Raw genomic sequence first — 19,761 nt, 5'->3', positions numbered from 1 at the left:
ATTTTGGTCCTGCACAAGAGACACAAATGCACTGATGGATTAAAAGAAAAAGCGCAAGAAGAACACAGAAATGAGAATCAAAGAGCTGTTTTAAATACCAGCACTCTTCCTCTCCTGTCTCCAAGTTTGGCATTTAGCAAAGAAGCCTTTTTCTACTGTAAGTCTTTCCAGACAGAGGCCTTCATTGAAGTTTGAAAAACATCACGAGGCCCACTGAAGTGGAAAGGGACTTTGGGAATGTGGTTATGCTAACAAGAAGCAAGAAAAAGCTTTTTAAAAAGACTCAATAATTCACACAGTAAATGTTATTAGTGCTTTTCTCATCTCTTTGCCAAACCCTTCATCTGCAAAGAACACATTGGCTGTGTGTTACTTTCACCAAAAAAAAACCCTGTTATATCTTCACTTTGCCACACAATTTTCAAATAATGTTTTTATTTTTTTATTTGTGAAAACAATCTCACTGGACTATCAACAATTACAGTAAATCTGATACAGTACATCATCATGAGTTTGATTTATAATTACTGTCCTTACCAATGGTGACTGAAAGTGAATCACGTGTCAGATCAATTGTCAGTGTGGGTACCTCTAATGCAGATTAGTGTCTGTGCAGGGTGCAGTGTGCACTGTGAATATGTTATGTTTATTTTATACTCTAAACACACCACTAATTCCCTCAGGCACAGGTGTAATCTGTGTCTGCAGTCCAACACATACCTCATCAGCAGGCATTTAATATACTGTATCTAGATATAAAGAATATTACTAGTAGGAGAAATGTTGCCTTTGTCCCCAAAAAAGTCTTGTTTGGTTAGACAACTAGAATTCAATAAAAGATCTTCTTATAATATTGCTATTTTTCATCATTGCTGGTTTTGGAACTAATACATTTTCTGCCTAGTCATTTATTTAGTTAATTTCTATTGAAATGTTCATATTCTTGTGAATATGTCCTGCCTGTTGACTAAATGTTACTCATGAAGGTGAAGTACGGTTTAAACCGAGCCTTGAATGCTCTCGAACTCATACAATCTTCACTGTGTTTGCCAGCTATACACTCATAATTAAGCCCCACTACTTGTTTGTATTTTTTTTTTACACTTTTAAATTGTCTTGAGTCCTGGCCATGGACAGGTCTCTGAGATGATGGTCATAGAGTAGCACTGTACAAATGAAAAGTATATTGATTGATATTAACATGGAAGTCCAGACCACTTATGACCTAGAGCAGTGTAGCTTTATAGAGGTAAGATACAGTATAGTTATAATAGACATGGTCAATCGGACAGATTTATAAAAGTGATAGACAGTATGTGATCAAAATATGCATTTTTAATTGATATGTTACACTTTTTTATGTTTTGCTTTGCGGCCTGTGCTCCACCATATCCTGTTACTACTGAAAGCACTAATGACATTAAACATCAAGATCAGAAGCAAATGTTAACATCTTTGTCAAAGAAGAGATGAAACTTATCCATTACAAATGCACCCAAGCAAAGCAGACCATGAAACTCATCCTCAGTCCAACCTTACTAATCTTAACAGTGGATTTGTATAGTACTGGATAGATCCTCAGCCACACAGATGAGCTGTACAATACTGTGGACAGAGCCTCAGCCACACAGATAAGTTGTACAGTACTTTGGACAGAACCTCAGGCACAAAGACGAGCTGTACAGTACTGTGGACAGAACTTCATTCACACAGACGAGCTGTACTGTACTGTGGACAGAACTTCATTCACACAGACGAGCTGTACAGTACTGTGGACAGAACCTCAGGCACACAGACGAGCTGTACAGTACTGTGGACAGAACCTCAGGCACACGGATGAGCTGTACAGTACTGTGGACAGAACTTCATTCACACAGACGAGCTGTACAGTACTGTGGACAGAACCTCAGGCACACAGATGAGTTGTACAGTACTTTGGACAGTACATTAGCTGCACAGATGACTTAATTTCTTCGCCCTAGCTCTGAGCCCTGATGTCATCAGCTGTCACACAGCGCTCGGTCTTCTTTTGCCGTTTCCATGACTACCACCGAAAAAGTCCCCCGAGGCATCATTAAAAACACAACTTTTAAATCACCAAGTGCAGCATTTAAAAGCTGCTACAGAGCGCAGTAACAACACCGGGGGAGTGATAAATATTTAACAGGCAGCTCCACGCTGCTGTCTGTCCCATCTAGGGGGGGCCCTTAGGAGGAGACGACTGTTTAACATGCCTTGGACTCCAGCAGAAAAAAAAAATCAACGACAACACATATATCCCCTAAGCACACATACAGGCGCATACACACATCAAACAGGAGCACCAGAAGGCCAGGACTACCGAGGTGCTGGACGGCACCCCCTGCACTCCTGCCCTGTGGCACTGCCGTCCCAGCACCACAGCGACGAGAGGCACGCGTGACCTACCCCTGGAAGAGTCTTCTGTTCATGCAGGGCGCTCTGGGCTTTCAGGGCCGACTCTCTGGCACAGTACGTGAGGAAGGCACAGCCTGCAAGAGGAACAGAGGATATGATCATGGGCACTGGAACAGACACCAGGACTGGGCAGAGAGACGCAGGAGGAGGAGGAACAGGAGAGAGGGTTGGAAGGAGACCGAGAGAAAGCACAAGGGGTCTTTGGGGAGCTCCTCGAATGTGGCCTACACACACAAGCTGCCAGACTGCATCGGACCAGAGACCTGCCTTGCCCCGCAGATGCCTACAGGAGATGAGGGTGGATGCCTAGTTCGCTGTCACTTCAGCAATCTGGGCTTGCCTGCTTGGCATTCTGCACCTGGTCTTGCCCACCCATCAAAGCACCCCCAGAGCAAGCCAGGCTTCACATCACCCTCTTGTCATCACACGGCATGAAAAAGGTATTTGTTGCCTTAGCCTTGTAAACCATGTTCTTCTGTATTTTTACAGCCACGTTATTTTAAGATTTTAGGTGGGCGTATCCAACAACCTTGCAAGCCTATTCTCTGTGACTAGTAAATGTACTACTCTTATATGATCAGAAAGAGAGAAAGAGCACTGAAGAATAAAAATGAAATAAAAAGGGTTGGTTGGGGAGTGTAGGTACTGTACTTCTCAAAACCTATGAAAATGCAAAAAAATAAAAATTTGTATTATTATTTAGGGTATAATCATATACCTTAAAAACTCACAAAAGATCAGTTCAAGCTCTAGGAGAAAACGGCTTTTTTCCCCCGTTTTGGACTTTCTGTAGAAGAATACGAAGATGGTTAAAGCTGAGACGTGTTGGTGAATGCCATTAACATAACATCTTTATGTCTATAACGCACCAGACTGAGCCATTGGCTTCTGCCTTCACTTCTCTTACAGAAGGAGAGCTGCTCTCCTGTTGCTGTGTTTTATATCTACAAAAAGAATATGAGTCCACTTCCAAAGCATAAGGTGGAGCTCATCTTACAGTGTGAAGATATGAAATCTTGCTTGTGTTCTTTTCATAGTTCATCTGACCCATTTGGTGCTAATGGCTAAATAATCCAATGATCACATCCAGACATCTCTCGAAAGACGTCAGGCTATCTCCTTTGACAAGATGGGGACCTAACTTTATGTTTTACAAAATCTACAGTATATCTATGGTTAACACCTTATCACTGTTTCATCATGTGTTTCATCAGTCTGTTTTGTGCTAGGACTGATGTTTGTGCTTTGCTTGAAATTCGAAGGAATTTATACAGTGTAGGCTTCAGAGACCTTACTTGATTTACACTTTTGATCAAACACTACTGTAAACCAAATGGACAAGCAAAGAAATTCAGAATTTAGAAAAAGGTGTGATTTTGTGTTTATTCAAGAATAGACAGATACTATTCTGACCCATAATAATAAAAAATAGTGATAAGTGAGACCATTGCTTATGTTATTCTTTTGTGAGAAGATTAATCTCAAAACCTCACTTAGCCAGACATCTTTAAAATGTCCAGCTTGAGTGAATCAAATAGGCTTTTTTTTCATTCAGTGTTTTGTAGTGTGGATATCACAAAGACTGCTTGTTTTATCTTTCCCAGCCAATTATTTCAGAGCCTTTCATTTATGTTGCCTATTTTCTATGTCACTACCTGGGAACACGGAGAAGCCCAGCAGAGTTATTTCAGAGAAGTCGCGAGAGAGAGATAAGATAGCATCACCTGGGCTCTCTGAACATTATCCCATGTGTGTGCTGAACTGCACTCTTATCTCTGGCCTACCAGACACCCCAGAGGTATTCAGGCCCACTGATATAGGAGAAAAAAAAACCCTAACCACTGGAGCCAACATAAAAGTCTCCCAGAGTTCACTGAAGTGACTGTTCTGTGTAAAAACGCGTCAGAACTCTTCGAACTTCACTTCTAGCCACCATAAAGTGTCCAATTTTGAAAACCTTTAGCCAAAGAGGACTCACAGGCGAGTTAGTTGAGAAATGGGAAGATGATTCAGAACCAGAAGAACAGTAGTATCAGTTTAATAACTGGTCTCAAACTGCAGGATACTGATTTAATGATTACTATTCTGTGTGGGCCATAATTGCACAAAATCTAAATACAGTGGCAACAGACTACATCTAGAAGGAAATTAGTAGTCTATGCTTGAAGCGTCACTTGTTTTCTCACAGTAACAGGTACCCTGCCCAGCAAACTAACTCCTGTCAGTTATACATATCTGGGAGATGTTTCCTTTGCTACTGCCAGCACTCCACCGATACTTTCTGAACTTCCAGGAGTGAACTAAGTGTCTGGTTACTGTGATTTACTGCTAGAGGCCTCTTGCCTGTTGCTCAGAATCAGGGGCCCAGCCCAAGTACCGCAAATCACTCCATAGTTGGGCGTGAGCCAATGCACTGAACTAAGCATCTGCAACAGCCAGGGTTTTTATTAAACACAAGGAAGAACTCATGAAGCGCTGGGCCATCTGAGCAGCAGATCTGAGGAAGGAGGAGGAAATGATCAATCTCTGAAACAGCCCCGGCCAGGGAGCCCGTCCTACATTACAATGGTGAGAGGGAAGAGATTGCACAGGTTGCAAGCTCTCATTAGAGAATGGGCTCCTTCATGTTGCCAGAAGACATCACTACTTTTGCTCTGTAATGGCAAGAAATCTAAACAAGGCTTCAGAGGTCTATTTTATTAATACAATTTGTTTTGTGCACATTGTATGCTCTTACTAGTTTTAAGTTGCCTTTTTGCTCACCGTACACAGTTCTGGGTGCACTGAGTGACACCTCTTTTGCAATAATCAGGCATTGCGGTTTTTGTTTTTGCTGAAGTGAAAGCTGCTGCTCTGTAAGCAAAGGGCAGTGAAATCATGCAAACATTATATAATGCTAAACTGACAGGGGGTTCGAAAAAAAGGGTCAATAAAAAATGGAAAAGCAACTCCATGGAGATTTTTCTGCAGTACAGTAACTCTTTGGCTGCTGCTTGTGCTTTGCTCATTGCCCTTTACATTTAACCATAGAAATCACAAGTGATGCAGCGCCCATTCAAGCTTAGAAACGGATTATATTTCAGGTTACCAAGCAAGCAATTCCTATCTTGTGCTTTTTGTTCTCTTGTTCCTAACAAGGTCCTATCAGAAGAGCTACTCGATGAAGAGGCAACTGAACCGCTCCTTTAAGGAAATCGAAGCAAAAGTGGTGTTTACCAGCAGCCGATTTTCAAAGAAATGTTTAAGCCTGTTATTCTTTATTCTATACACAATATTCCCCCTGTCAGACCACTTCATATTTTGACTTCTTGCAAGGTCCCGCAGTGCCTTACAAGAGACTTTGCATGATTACGTTGTGTGGCCTGTCTTGAAGCAATCACTGAAAGCTTGTAGATACTCAGCAAATCACAAGAAACACTGGGTTGTAGGAATTGGGTATACGCTATGTTTTTGTGGATGCTAATACCCTGGCTTCTTTCAAGAAGTGGTTGAATTAGATCCTCAGAACACGTGGCTACCAAGCAAACTAAATGGGCTGTATGGTCTTAACTTGCTTCCTGTTGTTTGCAGTCAAAGAGTCTGGAAGCTGCTATCCTGGTTTCATTGAAGAAATGTTGGATGAGATCCTTTGATCATTTAACCACTAACTACCAAATGGGCCAGAAGGGTCTCCTCTCATTTGTAACTGTTGTTATGGTCTTATGCTTCGCATGTTCAAGTCAAGAGGTGGCTGGCTGACTAAGGCCCATCCTTTGCACCCTATACTACTTGTATACTACAGCATGGGGAATCCTCAAGAAAGTTGATTGGTGACTCTTTCTAGGCTTCAACGAGAGATGTCTGGACCACAGGGCTCACCCTGTCCTCTGAAGGAGCGCATTTCCTGGATGAGGACAGCTGAAGCCCACCAATAAATATCCAATTATCATTCAGCACTGCTTTGGGAAACTGCTTTGGCCAAGATGAAAGCAAAATCAGGATATTCCACTTTCAGCATATTACCTTCTGGTACTTGTCTTGTTTGTTCTCTGTTTAATGATAAATTCTATTTATACTGAGCTCTTGCTTCAGTGCTGAAATGAAGCTGGAGGTTTATGTTTTGAGTTTTTTTATGGTTGATTCCCACTTCTGCATCAAAGCCCTGTCTCTTCCCTTCTGTGATCGTGAACAGTCTGAAATTCACTCTGACTCAGACACACACTTATACACCAGGCCCAGGGTGACAGGTTATTCTTTCCAATGGATTGGTTACAAGTCAGTTCCTCAGGAACTTGTATAATGCTGTTTACTGACTGCTAAATCAGGGTAAAATATTAAAAAAGAATCCACAAGACTCCTTTTGATCTCAACCAAGGAAGAATCAGTGACCCACAATTAAAACGAATCCATATGGGCTGCACTGATACTTCCTCAGGGTAGCACTGGTCTTCCTAGACAAACCACCATATAAGGAATACTTTCTAAACTTGGCCTATATTCTTCTACAATATCTTTCCACTGAAGTCTGAATGCTGCAATGCCTTTTTGCAGCAGGAAGAAAAAAATACTTGCATAAGATGATGCTCCAAACAACTAATCACAATTTATGGCACCCAGCTGAGGTCTTAAATTACCCAATGCTTCTTAATAAGGTGGGAATTCTTATTGCTTTGATTTGCGTTTCAATTTACAGGACATAACACCAATCAAATGCGTAGTGAGGATTGGCCAGGCAGTAAAGCCAGAGGACATTTGATTGCTGGGACCCACACTCCAAGCAGTATGATGGGATGGAATCAGAATCCCATGTAATGATTTGGACACCCTGCCAGAGGGACTATAGGAGCTCTGCCTGTCTGAGCTACAGAGAGGTAATTAAGTAAACACCTCAGGGGGTTAGTTTTGTTTTGGGTTGGATACTGTACATATTTTCACCACTTTCAAAATGTTCTAGTTTTGAATTTGGTATCAATACCCACCCTTTCTTTCAAGAAACAGCAAGAGGAGCTACTAACTGCCAAATGGACCATATTGGCTGAGTGGCCTCCTCTTGTTTTGTAACCTCTTATTATATGCTGAAGGAAAGCAAAGACGCACTGGCAATGGCAAAACAATTGCACATTTATATAACACAGACCTGTTATGGATTAGTTACTATGACACAGTTTCCTGGATGCAGTGTGGCTTAACATGGAGTGACAGTGAGGTTTTACAAGGTAACCCAGCAATCAGGTTATGCATCAAAGGTAATCAAAGGAATTCCACCTGAAAACCCAGAAAGACAGGAGATGAGTTAACATGCCAACTGAATTTTGGGTCGGGACCAGCGACATGACCGAAATATCAACCGGATCTTTTAAACAGGTCTCCATCAGACACCTTCACCAACCACCCCTCTGCATACAAGGTGGAGAGTTTTGAAATCTGACAGAACCACTTAATACATACAGAAATCACCACTATTCTACTCCACCAAAACCTTACAAAATCCTATTTAATGCAACTACAAAATGTGTATTGGTGTCTCCCCCAAAATGGCTCCCAGGAAATTACACTGTTTGCTGTCAAATCATACAGAGTTCATGAGGAAGGGTTATATGTGTATAGCTATTTTGCACATTTATCCAATCACAAGTGTTTACAGAAGTTCCTGTCCATATAATTCTGTGATTATTCCCGTGTCCTCCATTCCTTAACTGCAACAAATCAATGGTAACCTTTACACGCACAGATATGGGATTTTGGAACATCAGAAGTCAATGACTAAATCAGTTAAAAGAAAAGAAAAGGAGATAATTACTAAGAGTCTTAAGAGTTAAACCCTTAATGATCTGCAGCCCAACTGCAGGGTGTAATGTACAAAGAAACCATACGATGCTCCATAGGCAACAAAGCCAATCTGAAAGACTGAACAATTCAGCCAATCTGTTAAAATAATGCCTAAAACGTCTAGAGGCACTTCAGCGCTCGCTCCTCTTACACATAAATATCACGTTTCAACAGAAAATGAATAAAATCATTTTGAAAATAGTAAAAAGTAAGCCAAAACACATTGCTTCAAATCATTATGATTCATTCTTCACAGATGTGTAAATCCATTGAAATAGCTTCTCTTATTCCTTTCATAAAGCATCACTTCCTAACAACGCGATTAAAGCCTGCAAGACCTAAAGCTGTGGTAATCAATCAAGGAGTGTACTTTCTAATGTGGTGTGTGGTACCATTTACTGAAGGACAGAACTACTGAATCAATGAGGTAGAAAATGCATCATTGAGAGTATCCCTAGGCCCCAGTGCAGCTCCTCCAATCAAAGCTGGTTGGAGAACAGGGTGAGTGCTGCTGTTCAAGCACCACAGTTATCAATCCAGCTGTGCCAGCTGTTAGCAAACCTGATGCCAGTTTCCTGAAGGGGTCCCTGTTTGGCATCAAAATACTATCCACTAAATCCTACCTCCCCCCCACTTAAAATTTGGATTGACTTTGCATTCGGTCTTCTTTGAAAATGAAAGACAAAACAAATGATTGAATTAGCGACTCTGCTGTAAATGGTTTCGTGGGTGGGAGGGTGACAACAGGGGACAGCAACATGGAAGCACACAACAGCACTGTATGAGAAGGCAGTACGGCCTGGAAATCAGAAAAAAAAGCAAGCTTGGGAAAAGAGGACTGCCCTTCTACAATCCCCAGCTCTGAGGCATCTCTCTCCAGCGCTACGACTTCACTGCTGTGGGGTGTCATAGCTTCAAAGATATTGATCCCTGGCTACAGTAAGGGAACTGTGAATAGGAACCGAAGTGTGGTGTGTAGGGGCGGGGGGGGGGGGGATGGGTTTGCAGCTGGAGCCTATCTTTGCAAGCAATTGGCAGGATGCATCTTGGGCGGGACGCCAGTCCATTGCAGGGTGCCCACAAACACAGACACGCACACACTCACACCATGGCTAGTTTTCCTCATTAGCCTACCAGTACAGTACGTCTCTGGACTGTGGGAGGAAACCCACCCAGACAGCACCCTAGGAATTGAACCCAAGGTCCCATCACTGTGTGGCAGCAATGTTAAGCACCACATTAAGCCAACCATCAACATAAATATGGAGTACCAGGATATCATGTAAGTACCCAAATATTCTGAAAATATTTAGCTTCACTGTACCTAAAGGACAGCAGCCATTAACCATGAATTTATTTCTGACTAACAATCTTTCTGATTGAACCAGTGACACTGAATACAGTGCAAGCCAACACTACTCAGTTTGAGGGATGTTGGGCTTTGTGTTACTTCTGCTGTCTTGGATGTGGTGATCTTCTGTTGCTTGCAAAACTGCCGGGCCTGGACCGCTGCTGAGAGTCAAGTGCACACGACACACTATAGAGCCAATCGACCACTGGGCCAGGAGAGCAGAATGAGGGTAGGACTGGGAAGCCACAGTGGAACAAAGACACATTAAACATTCTGCATTCAGAACACACCTGCAATTCCAGGGACTTTCAAAACGTATATTAGCCCATACATTAACACCAGAGAGAGCCATATTGATTGTTTAGTTGTTTGTGCTGCTTTTCTCTTGCTCAAAGGCATCAGAAGGCAGGCTCCCAGAGGTACAGAAGATGAGCTGTGGCAGAGCAGACCTCCTGTGGGACACAATGACTTGTCAGGTCAGCCCCTCCCTTCCTTTGTTCCCCGTTCAAAGGAACGGCGTACTGACACACGCTGATAGATCTCCCACATTAATAGAGGATATCAATCTTTGATAAATCTCGCCTCCGGCCCCACTCCCTGCCCTGTCCTTCAGACTGCGCCCAGCTGCGCAGATGGGACCTGGCATCAGTAACATATGGGCATTCAAACTTTAACATGAATCATCACAATCTGTCTGAGGGAGGCACATTTCCTGTGTTGAGGAGATTGATTTGTAAAATGTAATGGGCTTTATTGCCAAAGACGTGAGGGTTTAGTGACTGCCATCCCCATTCAATTGGGAGATCCTTTTTGACATGTCACTGTTGGATGGATCGTGTGAGATTATTGGTACCCTTGTGCTCGGGGTGTTCAATAATTCATCCACAGCTATTTATACTGTAGAGGGGAGATCTTCAAGAACAGAGCAGGCACAGTCTTCCAGGACAGCCTTATCTGTTCCGATAAAGCATGGAGAAGGTGTTTGCACAGACACTCCCCTTCAACATGCAGACAATAACCCCTATTTATCAGGCCTGTATACTTCAAGGAGAAAGACTAAACCACCATGAAAGGACAAACAAAACAAGAACTTAGACACTAGAAGAAGGATTGGAATGTATTTCAAGAGCTTTCATTTTCATACGAACATTTGGGATTTAACGGCATTCTGTTTTAGTTTCTGGAGTAACTCAGTAAATTAAAGTTGCATTCAAAAGAAGAAGATGAAAAGAAGAGCAACAACAATAATAATGATTTATAATAATAACTTACAAAAGCTTTTTTTCTGAATTGATAGAGGCACATACACTGTGCTTCAAAACAGCATACAGTATGTGAACCAAAGTTATTAGTGTCTGAAAATAATAAAAGAACCATGGCTAAAATAGGGATCCATATGTTCTGCATGTTACACATGTCGTCATTGCTGAATAATGTTGTGTGACTGTGGCCTGCATTTCCACAATTTGGGCTTGTGTGAGGCACACATACATTTTATAATTAAAGGACGTGCATGTGCAGCATTCAGAGGTGAGGAAATTCACTTATCTGTGCACATCGCACAGCCTACACATAATAGTAAGAAAGACCATGCTTTAGCTTAGTTCTGATGATCGCCAAAGTGGTTTTGGGCAGAAAAGAAGAAAGTATCCAGAGAGAGTTTCTGAAGTTTATGCACTGATCCATGGCCATCAACAGAGGTTCAGACAATCCTGGAACTGGCCTTCCACATATCCCAGTGGTGTTGTCCTTTGTCTCATCTCTCATCTAAAAGATCATTTTCTACCACGCTCTACTCCAGCACAACAGACTACACGAGCACATCAGAAACCAGTTCCTGTGAGGAGCATACAGTCCCTAGTCCCTGTGCTGGGGCATGTTTAAGCCAGCTGTTATCCAGAGACGCAGCTACAGTGAGAAACTCTAGTGTGGATCTATGTCAATGTGTGTTGGCTGCAAAGGAGCGAGTAAAGGTTAACTCCACACTGAAAAATAGAAAGAAGAAATAGAATGTTTTGGCTGTTGAGCCGTCTTGACCTGAAGAAGGCTCAACAGTGGACTTCTGAGCTTCTACATGGAATTAACCTTTACTTGTTCCTTTACAGTGAGGAACACCCAGAGCAATATCCAATGACCAAATACTGTTTTTTTCTGTCTGTGGACAGGGCAATGTGGTGACAGGTTTAATAATGTCATTGTTCTAGAAATGTCATTGTCATTGATGGGGAGCACATTACATTGCGGGGTACCATCTCTTAGTGATGCAAAGGAACAGGTAATAGGTTTATTCCATGCTGAAAAGAGAAGAAAGAAACCTCAGTGTTTCGACTGTGGAAATATTGTGTTTTTCCTTCTCTTTTCAGCATGGAAAAAATCTATTACTTGTTCCTTTGCAGCCTACGCATACTGACGCATCTACCCACCCTAACTATCTCTAAGTGATGCTGAGTAAAACACAGTTATCTTTTAAAGCCATAAACAAGGACATATCGGAGGTCTCCCATGCTAGTGCAAATGTGAATGAAGTTCCATTACCCATAGCTGTGCTCTTATTTGCTTTTTATCCTATTTTCTAGGTTGACAATGACAGAGTACAAAAATTAAAGCTAACTCAAGTATTCCTGTTACAAAATAACATTAGGACAGTAGACAGGCCCTCTCATAGAAAAGATCTAAATCTTACATCTGTGGGACTAAATTGTACGAAAGGTTGACAAAGGTCCAGTAAGTCTGGGAGCCAGAGTCCAACTGCTCCCAGCAGTGCTGGACAGTTTCAACAACATTTATTTTTCCTTCTTTTCAAGAAAGGACTGTGTGAAACCATTAGGGCAACTGCCGGAGGTCATGGCTGCAATCATCTCTCTGTCTTGAGCTTGAGTTGGTGCAAGATCACAAAATTGCATAGTGCATTTGCACTAACACATGACAGTTATGACTATTTAGTGTTAGAGGCTGATTTATGTTGTAAATTTGTAGTTTTAATGATGCAGATTTTGCTTCCAAAAATGTACACATGGTAGTTTCTGAAATGTGTTGTATTTCTTTCGGAAATGAACACAATATAAACAGTTTGCTTACAAACATTTCTAGCTTCACAAATAAGCAAATTAAATAAAAAAGTATATAAGCAGAGCTCACAGAAAAATTTGTCATCAAAGTCAGAGAAAACAAACCCTTGATCAATGCCTATTCCACTTTTCTTCTCAAAGCAGGAGAGGAAGTCAATGTATTGCTGTAAGTTTTCTCTTTCCAAGAAGAAATGGACAGAATAATTCTGGGAATGTATAATATTATGAAAAAAATAAAAAAACTCATCTCCTGTTCAGTGATTAAAAACCCCAAAGTAATGGGTTTCGGCACTTAGGAGACTTAAACGGGGTTTAGAAAAGATCTCAGAATCTATTCAATTCCAAATGTGTAATAATTTGCTGAGGTATTCTCTCTAAATCATCCCTCTAAGCTACTTTGGGTGAATAATGAGTTGCCTGAGCCAACGAGCAAGGGACGACCATTCTTCTGGCATTGGAGAGCTCTTGCTACATAACTCTGGCCTGTGTAAAAATAGTCACCCTTGTACAGGACATTAACAATGAAAATCAAAAACAGTAAACTCATGAGCCCTCCGAATCTGAAGGAGTTAGATACATAGGAACAACACAAAATGTAGAGACAGGAAGCCATAAACTTTTCTACACCTTTCTTCCTCTGTAATCATCAACACTGTGGCTGAAAAAAGGTCTTAAAACTGGTCTAGTAAAAGCCAATAATGAGCTCAAGTAAGGCAATAAATACTTGAGAGGAATTCTAATCAAAACAGCCCTGTGTCCCTTACACATCGGAGTTGCATAGGCCTGATGTTCAGGAATGTCAGGCTACTCCACGACAGAATCTTGGGTGTTTTGGCCCAGCCCGTTACATTTATCCCCTATGTAGTAATGTGGTGCAAAGACTTTCAATCATTGTGAGTTTTTTTTTTCCTCCTGGGCTGAGAGCTGCTCTGCATCCATGCGCATGGCTGATTGCAGTAGTTTTCAGATATTTCTGCACAGTTTATGATAGCATTAGGCAAGCGTTTAAGTCTTTAAATGCGCTGTATAAATTATTGTAAGGAGAGAAGGTCACACATAGGTGGAAGGTAGCCAGCAACATCAATCTGCAGAGAGTGTGACACCTGTCACTGTCGTTTGACACTGCGGCGCAGTGCACAGAGAGGGAGAAAAAAGAAGAAAGGCCACATTTTCAGAAGCAGCAATCAATAAACCACAGCCTGGTTCCAATCTGCAGTACAGCTTCAAATTAGCCAAATACTGTGTCTGAAGTCTATGATCTTTGGTAATAGGAATATAGTGGAGTCCCAGATGTATAGATAATTTAAAACATAGCCATTCCCCTTCATCTGGTGACCTGTTTAGAAAACACGAGTGAAAAAAATACCTTCAAGATAGTCAAACCTTCCATAACTTTATAGATGATGATGAAATCAGTGGCTTAAAATCATAACTACCGCAATTTCCAAGAACTCTGGTGCTTTTGCTGGAAGAGACAGCTTCCAGGAGTGTCAGATCCCCACTGGATATTGTGGTAATGGACGAAGAGGAGACAATTCTCACTCCATACCCAAAACATATCAACCTGTCTATTGAAATGGTCCTATAGAGCCACAGGACGCACTGATTTTCATTCATCCCGAGCTCTTAGCACCTTAACTGAGTCAATTATTGCCTTGATTGATCTTAACTATAAAACATTTCAAAATCTTCCATCACGGAGTTCTGTGAATTTCCCATAAAAGATGCAAGTTGGTGGCTCTCTAGGAACAAGGAGTCTGAAAGCATGCAGTGTGGAAGGCTTTTCTGTCCTATACACATGGTGCTGTTAAACTGAAGATTGTAATGTACTACTGAATATTGTAGAACAGAGGTCTCCAGTCTTGGCACTGGGAAGCTAGAGGGCTATGGTTCAGCAGAAGCTCAATTACTGAGTTACGTAGCTGTTACTTAGGTGAAACTGTTATCTGGTTAATTACTCAAGATTAACATGACCTTTAACCAATATAAAACCTGAAGGACTGAGGTTCTCCAGGGTAGGAATTGGAGAGCCCCACCCAAGAGACCCCTAAACCCACACAAACCTGTAACCATTTATCAAGCACAAACATCAACAGTTACAGAGTCACCCGCAAAAATAGAAATGCTCTTCCCTTCATGCATAGACACTTACATACAAAGTTTAATATTTTTTGCTGTTGCATGAAGATACTACAAGCTTGTATATTGTATACAGTGCATATGAAAATATAGTTTGCATCACAGAATACATTACATAAGCAAACAACTGATATGAAATTTAATAATAATAATGACACTGACAACCTGTTCTGCCTTTAATTTGTACCCCACATTGACTGGTGACTGGTTTATTCAAGAGCCGAGTGAGAGCAGGGAGAGTTTTCCCTGCCTGCTGTGCACTGGCTCCTGTTGCTCCTGACTCTCTGAACATGAGCTGCTGGCATCCTGGTATTTTTATCTTCAAATCCCCAGCCACCTCTTGGATTGCTACCAAAGTCATCCCACTGTCCGTCTCCCGGGCTGACACCTTCAGAAGGCACAGATGGCATTTGACTGCAATCTTCCATGCCAGTATTGACTGAGTAGTGATCTGGGACCGCAGCTGCACTGTTGCAAAAATAAAAAAGAAATTACTGTTACAAACCAGAGAAAGCCATTTTTATAGCCTGTCTGGTAAATAGCAGCAAATTGATCCAAGGATCTCATTCAGTTGTTTCTTGAAAGTACCCAGGGTATCGTCCTCAACAACATGGCCACAAACTTACTTTTTAAGCATAATTTGAGTAAATTAGAAAAAAAACAAGAGATTATTAAATCATAACTCATTTTTTTTTTGCTTGTCATGTTTGTTATCATAGTGTTTTACAATAACAACTATGACAAACAGACTGCTAGTGTATGCAGAAATTTACAGTACATCCACTTCTTCGGCTATTTCCCCTCAATTTACCATGTTTAGAGCCATGCACTTGGGAACATGACACACAGTCTTAAATGGATATGGGCTAGGACAGATTCTTTAATGTACACACAAGTCTGGGGAGTCCGATTACACTGGGTCATGACTGTAGGATTAAATCAAATGCCGTACTGCTGGTTAGGTTAATAAAAAACCTTCTTGTTAAGCAAGATACTAATTTGAGCTAAACTGGGAAAGCATTAATAACCTTAGGCTCAAACGGGATGAAAACCCGCCATTTGTAATTTATAATTCCAGTTCTTGATGATGCCATTTAATAAATGCAGGTGGATACATAATTGCTGAATAACACCCATCTCGGATTCCGACATTACATAACACTATGCCTGTATCGTCAGTACCTTATGAGCCCTGCCCTGTGCATGTACAGTACATGTGTGTGCACAGGCAGAGCATGTACAGCACGAAGGCATTTCCGATACCATCCCTTCTTGTTTTGGTCCTGAACTTGACAGACAGATTCTTTCATCTACATACAGGTCTGGGGAATCTAAATACACTGGGCCACTATTCTAGGATTAACATAGGATTTCTGGGCCATAGCATCATGGTGCTCCACACTACTCCAAAATAACAATAATGCTAATGATGATAAACCTCAGGGAAGAGACAATACAACCCAAATCACCACACAGAGGTGCAGATTGCACGAAAGAAATCATACTACTGTGCAGCTGTTAGGACACATTGTATATGTATTTGTTGGTGTTGGTCAACCAGTAGGTGGGTTTCTTCCCTACTGGTTGACCACAATTTCCAAAACTGTATCAGAATAGTTAACGCTGTGTGCTGGCTAATTTCCATTGCAGGCTTTGGTAATCATTCATGACTCCTAAAGATTCCACTAAATTGGTGAAGAAATCTTTCAGCCCCCTGCCTCATCTGCTGTGTAGTGGAGCTGCTGGTACATTATGCCACATGTCACATGTCATCCAGATGGGGAGTGCACTTCAGCAGGAGGGGGAAGTGGGTCCTGTCTGATATGTACAACAGAAATGCGTGAAAACTTTATTTTAGTATATTTTAGTATTTTAGTATTATGGTTTTTATACCATAATTCAAAATGGACACTATTAATCAATGCCATAATATCAAGGCGAAACCTGGATGCCTAGATACTTCCATGAAGCTAATGACACAATGTATTCTAACTGGTATTTTCAACAGTACATAAATAGTATATAATAAACATCATAAATATGCAAGTGCTGTCACAACATAAATTTTAATTGTATAGTGCCTTTAGTCATACATATAACAATTTACTACCAATACTCTGCAGCAATAATCAAACCTCATCAAACCAGTTTTGAAATTAGTCATGATATTCCGTTTCATTAGCCTTTTCAGTTACTGGATAGTTATACTGGTACCCTATTCGGTGTGCATCAGAATTATTGCTATTGCTACAGGCCATGCCAGCTTTTCTCTATGACAGTTTTTACAGTATGATATAAACAGGTATCTGCAAAGCAACGCAGATATTATCATCACATCCATATTCAGATGAGATTCTTAACACCGATGAGAAGTGGTACAGTACTTAACTTTCCACATTATGACCACTAAAAAACAGAGAGCCCACAACATTGACACCACTCTGCTCCTGAGAGCACTTTACAGTGGAGTAGATGGCCCTGCTCTGAAGTCAAAAAGACGATCTTTCCCCTTCTCTCATTCTGTGCTCTCCAGCCAGGATACTGCTGTAGCGTCTCTCCTGCTGCCTGCTCTGCAAATCCTGACCCTGTTGATTCAGTGGGCTGAGGTGCGGATGAAGTGTGTGGCTGCAGGTCACCACTCCTCTCCTCACACTGATCACACAGCCCACTTCACAGCTTCCCTGGCTGTGATGTATTCCACCACTTCCACCTCGGTCTGCAGCTTGAATAATTGACGCGCACTCGCAAAATCTTCATCCCTATAGCCGTACATGATGCATTTTTCATTTCTTTCTCGGGAAAATTTCAATACATTCAGAGAAGCCCCGATTTTTCAGTCTCAGAAGGAGATCTTCCTTTAGAATCAAGACGTGCATAATGAGAGAGTTTCTGTTGCTTCCCGTCCTGTCCTTCAGTCCCAGAACAGTGAAAACACGGCAGCACTGTGTTTTCCTAGGTTTGCCGACTGGTGAAGCAGCAAAAGTCATAATAAGAACCACGTCATCATACTACTGAGAGCCCAGTGGACTCATTCACCTGTACTGAACTCAAAGTTCACCATTCAGATTTGTATGAGAGGCCAGAATACCTGTCACCACTATAGCAGTTCCATGCATCACACAATGCGAATTACAAAAAGCACAAAAAACACTTGAATCAACACGAAATAGCAGCCATCAGTCATGGTCACAAAAACATATACGAACCAAAGCCCACAATAGCTTCCTAAGCCAGATCCCACTTGCAAGCTTTTCATAAAAAACGTGTAGCTTTTTATTATTTTGTTTCATCGTTTCATTTTCTACTCCTGAAATTATCGAGCGAAAAATGTTGTAAACTGTTTGATGAATAACAAAGCCTGGGCACTAAAAAAGCACAGATTAACTGTATTTTGCATTAAGAGGTCAATGCTTTTAAGACACGTACTGCAATGCTGGCATTATTATAATACTGTACTGATGGTGATGTTGATAAAAAAAAACATTTTTGTTAAGCAAGATACTGATTTGAGCTAAACTGGGAAAGCATTAAAAATCTTCAACCTGGAAAGGATGAAAACCCACCAATTGTAATTTCTAATCCCAATTCTTGATGATGGTATTTAATAAATGTAAGCAGAAACATAGTGTAATTGGTGTATAATGACCGTCTCAGATTCCAACATTATATAACACTATGTCTATATCAATGTGCAGTATCTTACAGTACGTAGCACCACTCCTGCTATGTGCATGTACAGTACCTGTGTGTGCACAAGCAGAGCTTATACAGATATCATCCCTCTTTGTTTTGGTAATGAACTGGGAGCTCCTGACAGACAAAATTAAATCCAAAGGAAAAACCTGATATCCTGGCAATGTCGTCATAGAATTTATTGCGTTAAAGACCTCATGCAGTATGTCTGAGTGGCCCTGCTCATACGGCATCTTCAATTACGGTGTCTTAAAGGCCCCATGGGGGCTCCAATCTAACCTTCAGTGGAACCCAGGTGGATCATTATGTCTGCATTGTAAATGCGCCCCTCCCTGTGCTTTTCACTTTCATTTATTTTACTTCTGCATGAGCTAACATATATGCAGTATACCGCAACATTTAAATCACAGCTCATACTGTACATTTGTCTGGCAGAGTGTTCAAATTTAGGGTGAGATGATCTAGTTCTGCACTAGTTGGCAATTCCATGAACTAAGGTGCAATTTGTTCTCACATCCATCCACTGAGAAAACAACTCAAAAGCTTTAGATTTTCCTTTTTCAAGTCTCATTGTATGCCTGAGACTTGAGAATCACACAGTCCTGAGAAAAAACGTTATGGACCTTCAATACAACTATGTGGGTTCCACTTTTTGACCATGATATCCTTGTCTAACTGAAATCAGACTGATTGTAAATAACCAATGGGTTTCTGTTTTCCGATTAAAGAGATGAAATGGTCTTTGAGAAAGAAATAAAAGAATCATCAGTGCAAGTGAAAAGGTACAGTAAGTGAACTGCAATTTGCAGCCGCAAGAAACATTCACTGTAGCTGAAGTCATTGCAACCTAAGGAGGTGTCACCTGCTACTGAATTTAAGGGTTCAGATACCAAGAAAATATTTACTGTTGATTCATTTCGTTAATCCAAATACAGTATACCTAACTGTATGTCTTTGTGTTTCATCAGGTTATTTTAAGATTTTTAAGTCCTTCATGAAGGTCTAATCACAATCTAAGGTCTTAAATGTAGCAATATGCACTGACAGTACACAAGTTCAAGAAATATTTTCTCGGCTCTGTAGAGACCGGGATTAAGAGCTGGCTGCAGTGTGAGTGTTAAACAGAAAGTGTTACAGTGAACATGAAGCTCAAATACCACAAGCAACAATACTAATAACCTACAACTGTGGTCACATTGGTGCTTTATTGGCAATTGCACATGCTGTACAGACACATACTGTAAACTAAAACTACAGGCTTAACAA

At 41.1% G+C, this 19,761-nt stretch overlaps 1 protein-coding gene across 15 annotated transcripts in view; it reads right to left on the bottom strand.

Moving 5' to 3' along the window:
• The window catches only part of celf4 (CUGBP, Elav-like family member 4), a 192,858-nt gene that overhangs the window by 161,309 nt on the left and 11,788 nt on the right, over positions 1 to 19,761 (bottom strand). For all 15 annotated transcript variants that reach the window (XR_011189109.1, XM_069187430.1, XM_069187437.1 and 12 more), the window contains exon 2: positions 2,428 to 2,510. Coding sequence is in view for 14 of the 15 variants with exons in the window: in XM_069187430.1 (XP_069043531.1) it covers positions 2,428 to 2,510 (83 nt within the window). In the remaining variant the exon portion in view is untranslated. The remainder of the gene's footprint in view (positions 1 to 2,427; positions 2,511 to 19,761) is intronic.

This window comes from Lepisosteus oculatus, chromosome 3 (assembly GCF_040954835.1).
Source record: "Lepisosteus oculatus isolate fLepOcu1 chromosome 3, fLepOcu1.hap2, whole genome shotgun sequence".
Lineage (NCBI taxonomy): Eukaryota > Metazoa > Chordata > Actinopteri > Semionotiformes > Lepisosteidae > Lepisosteus > Lepisosteus oculatus.
This window is presented reverse-complemented; position numbering and strand designations above follow the sequence as displayed.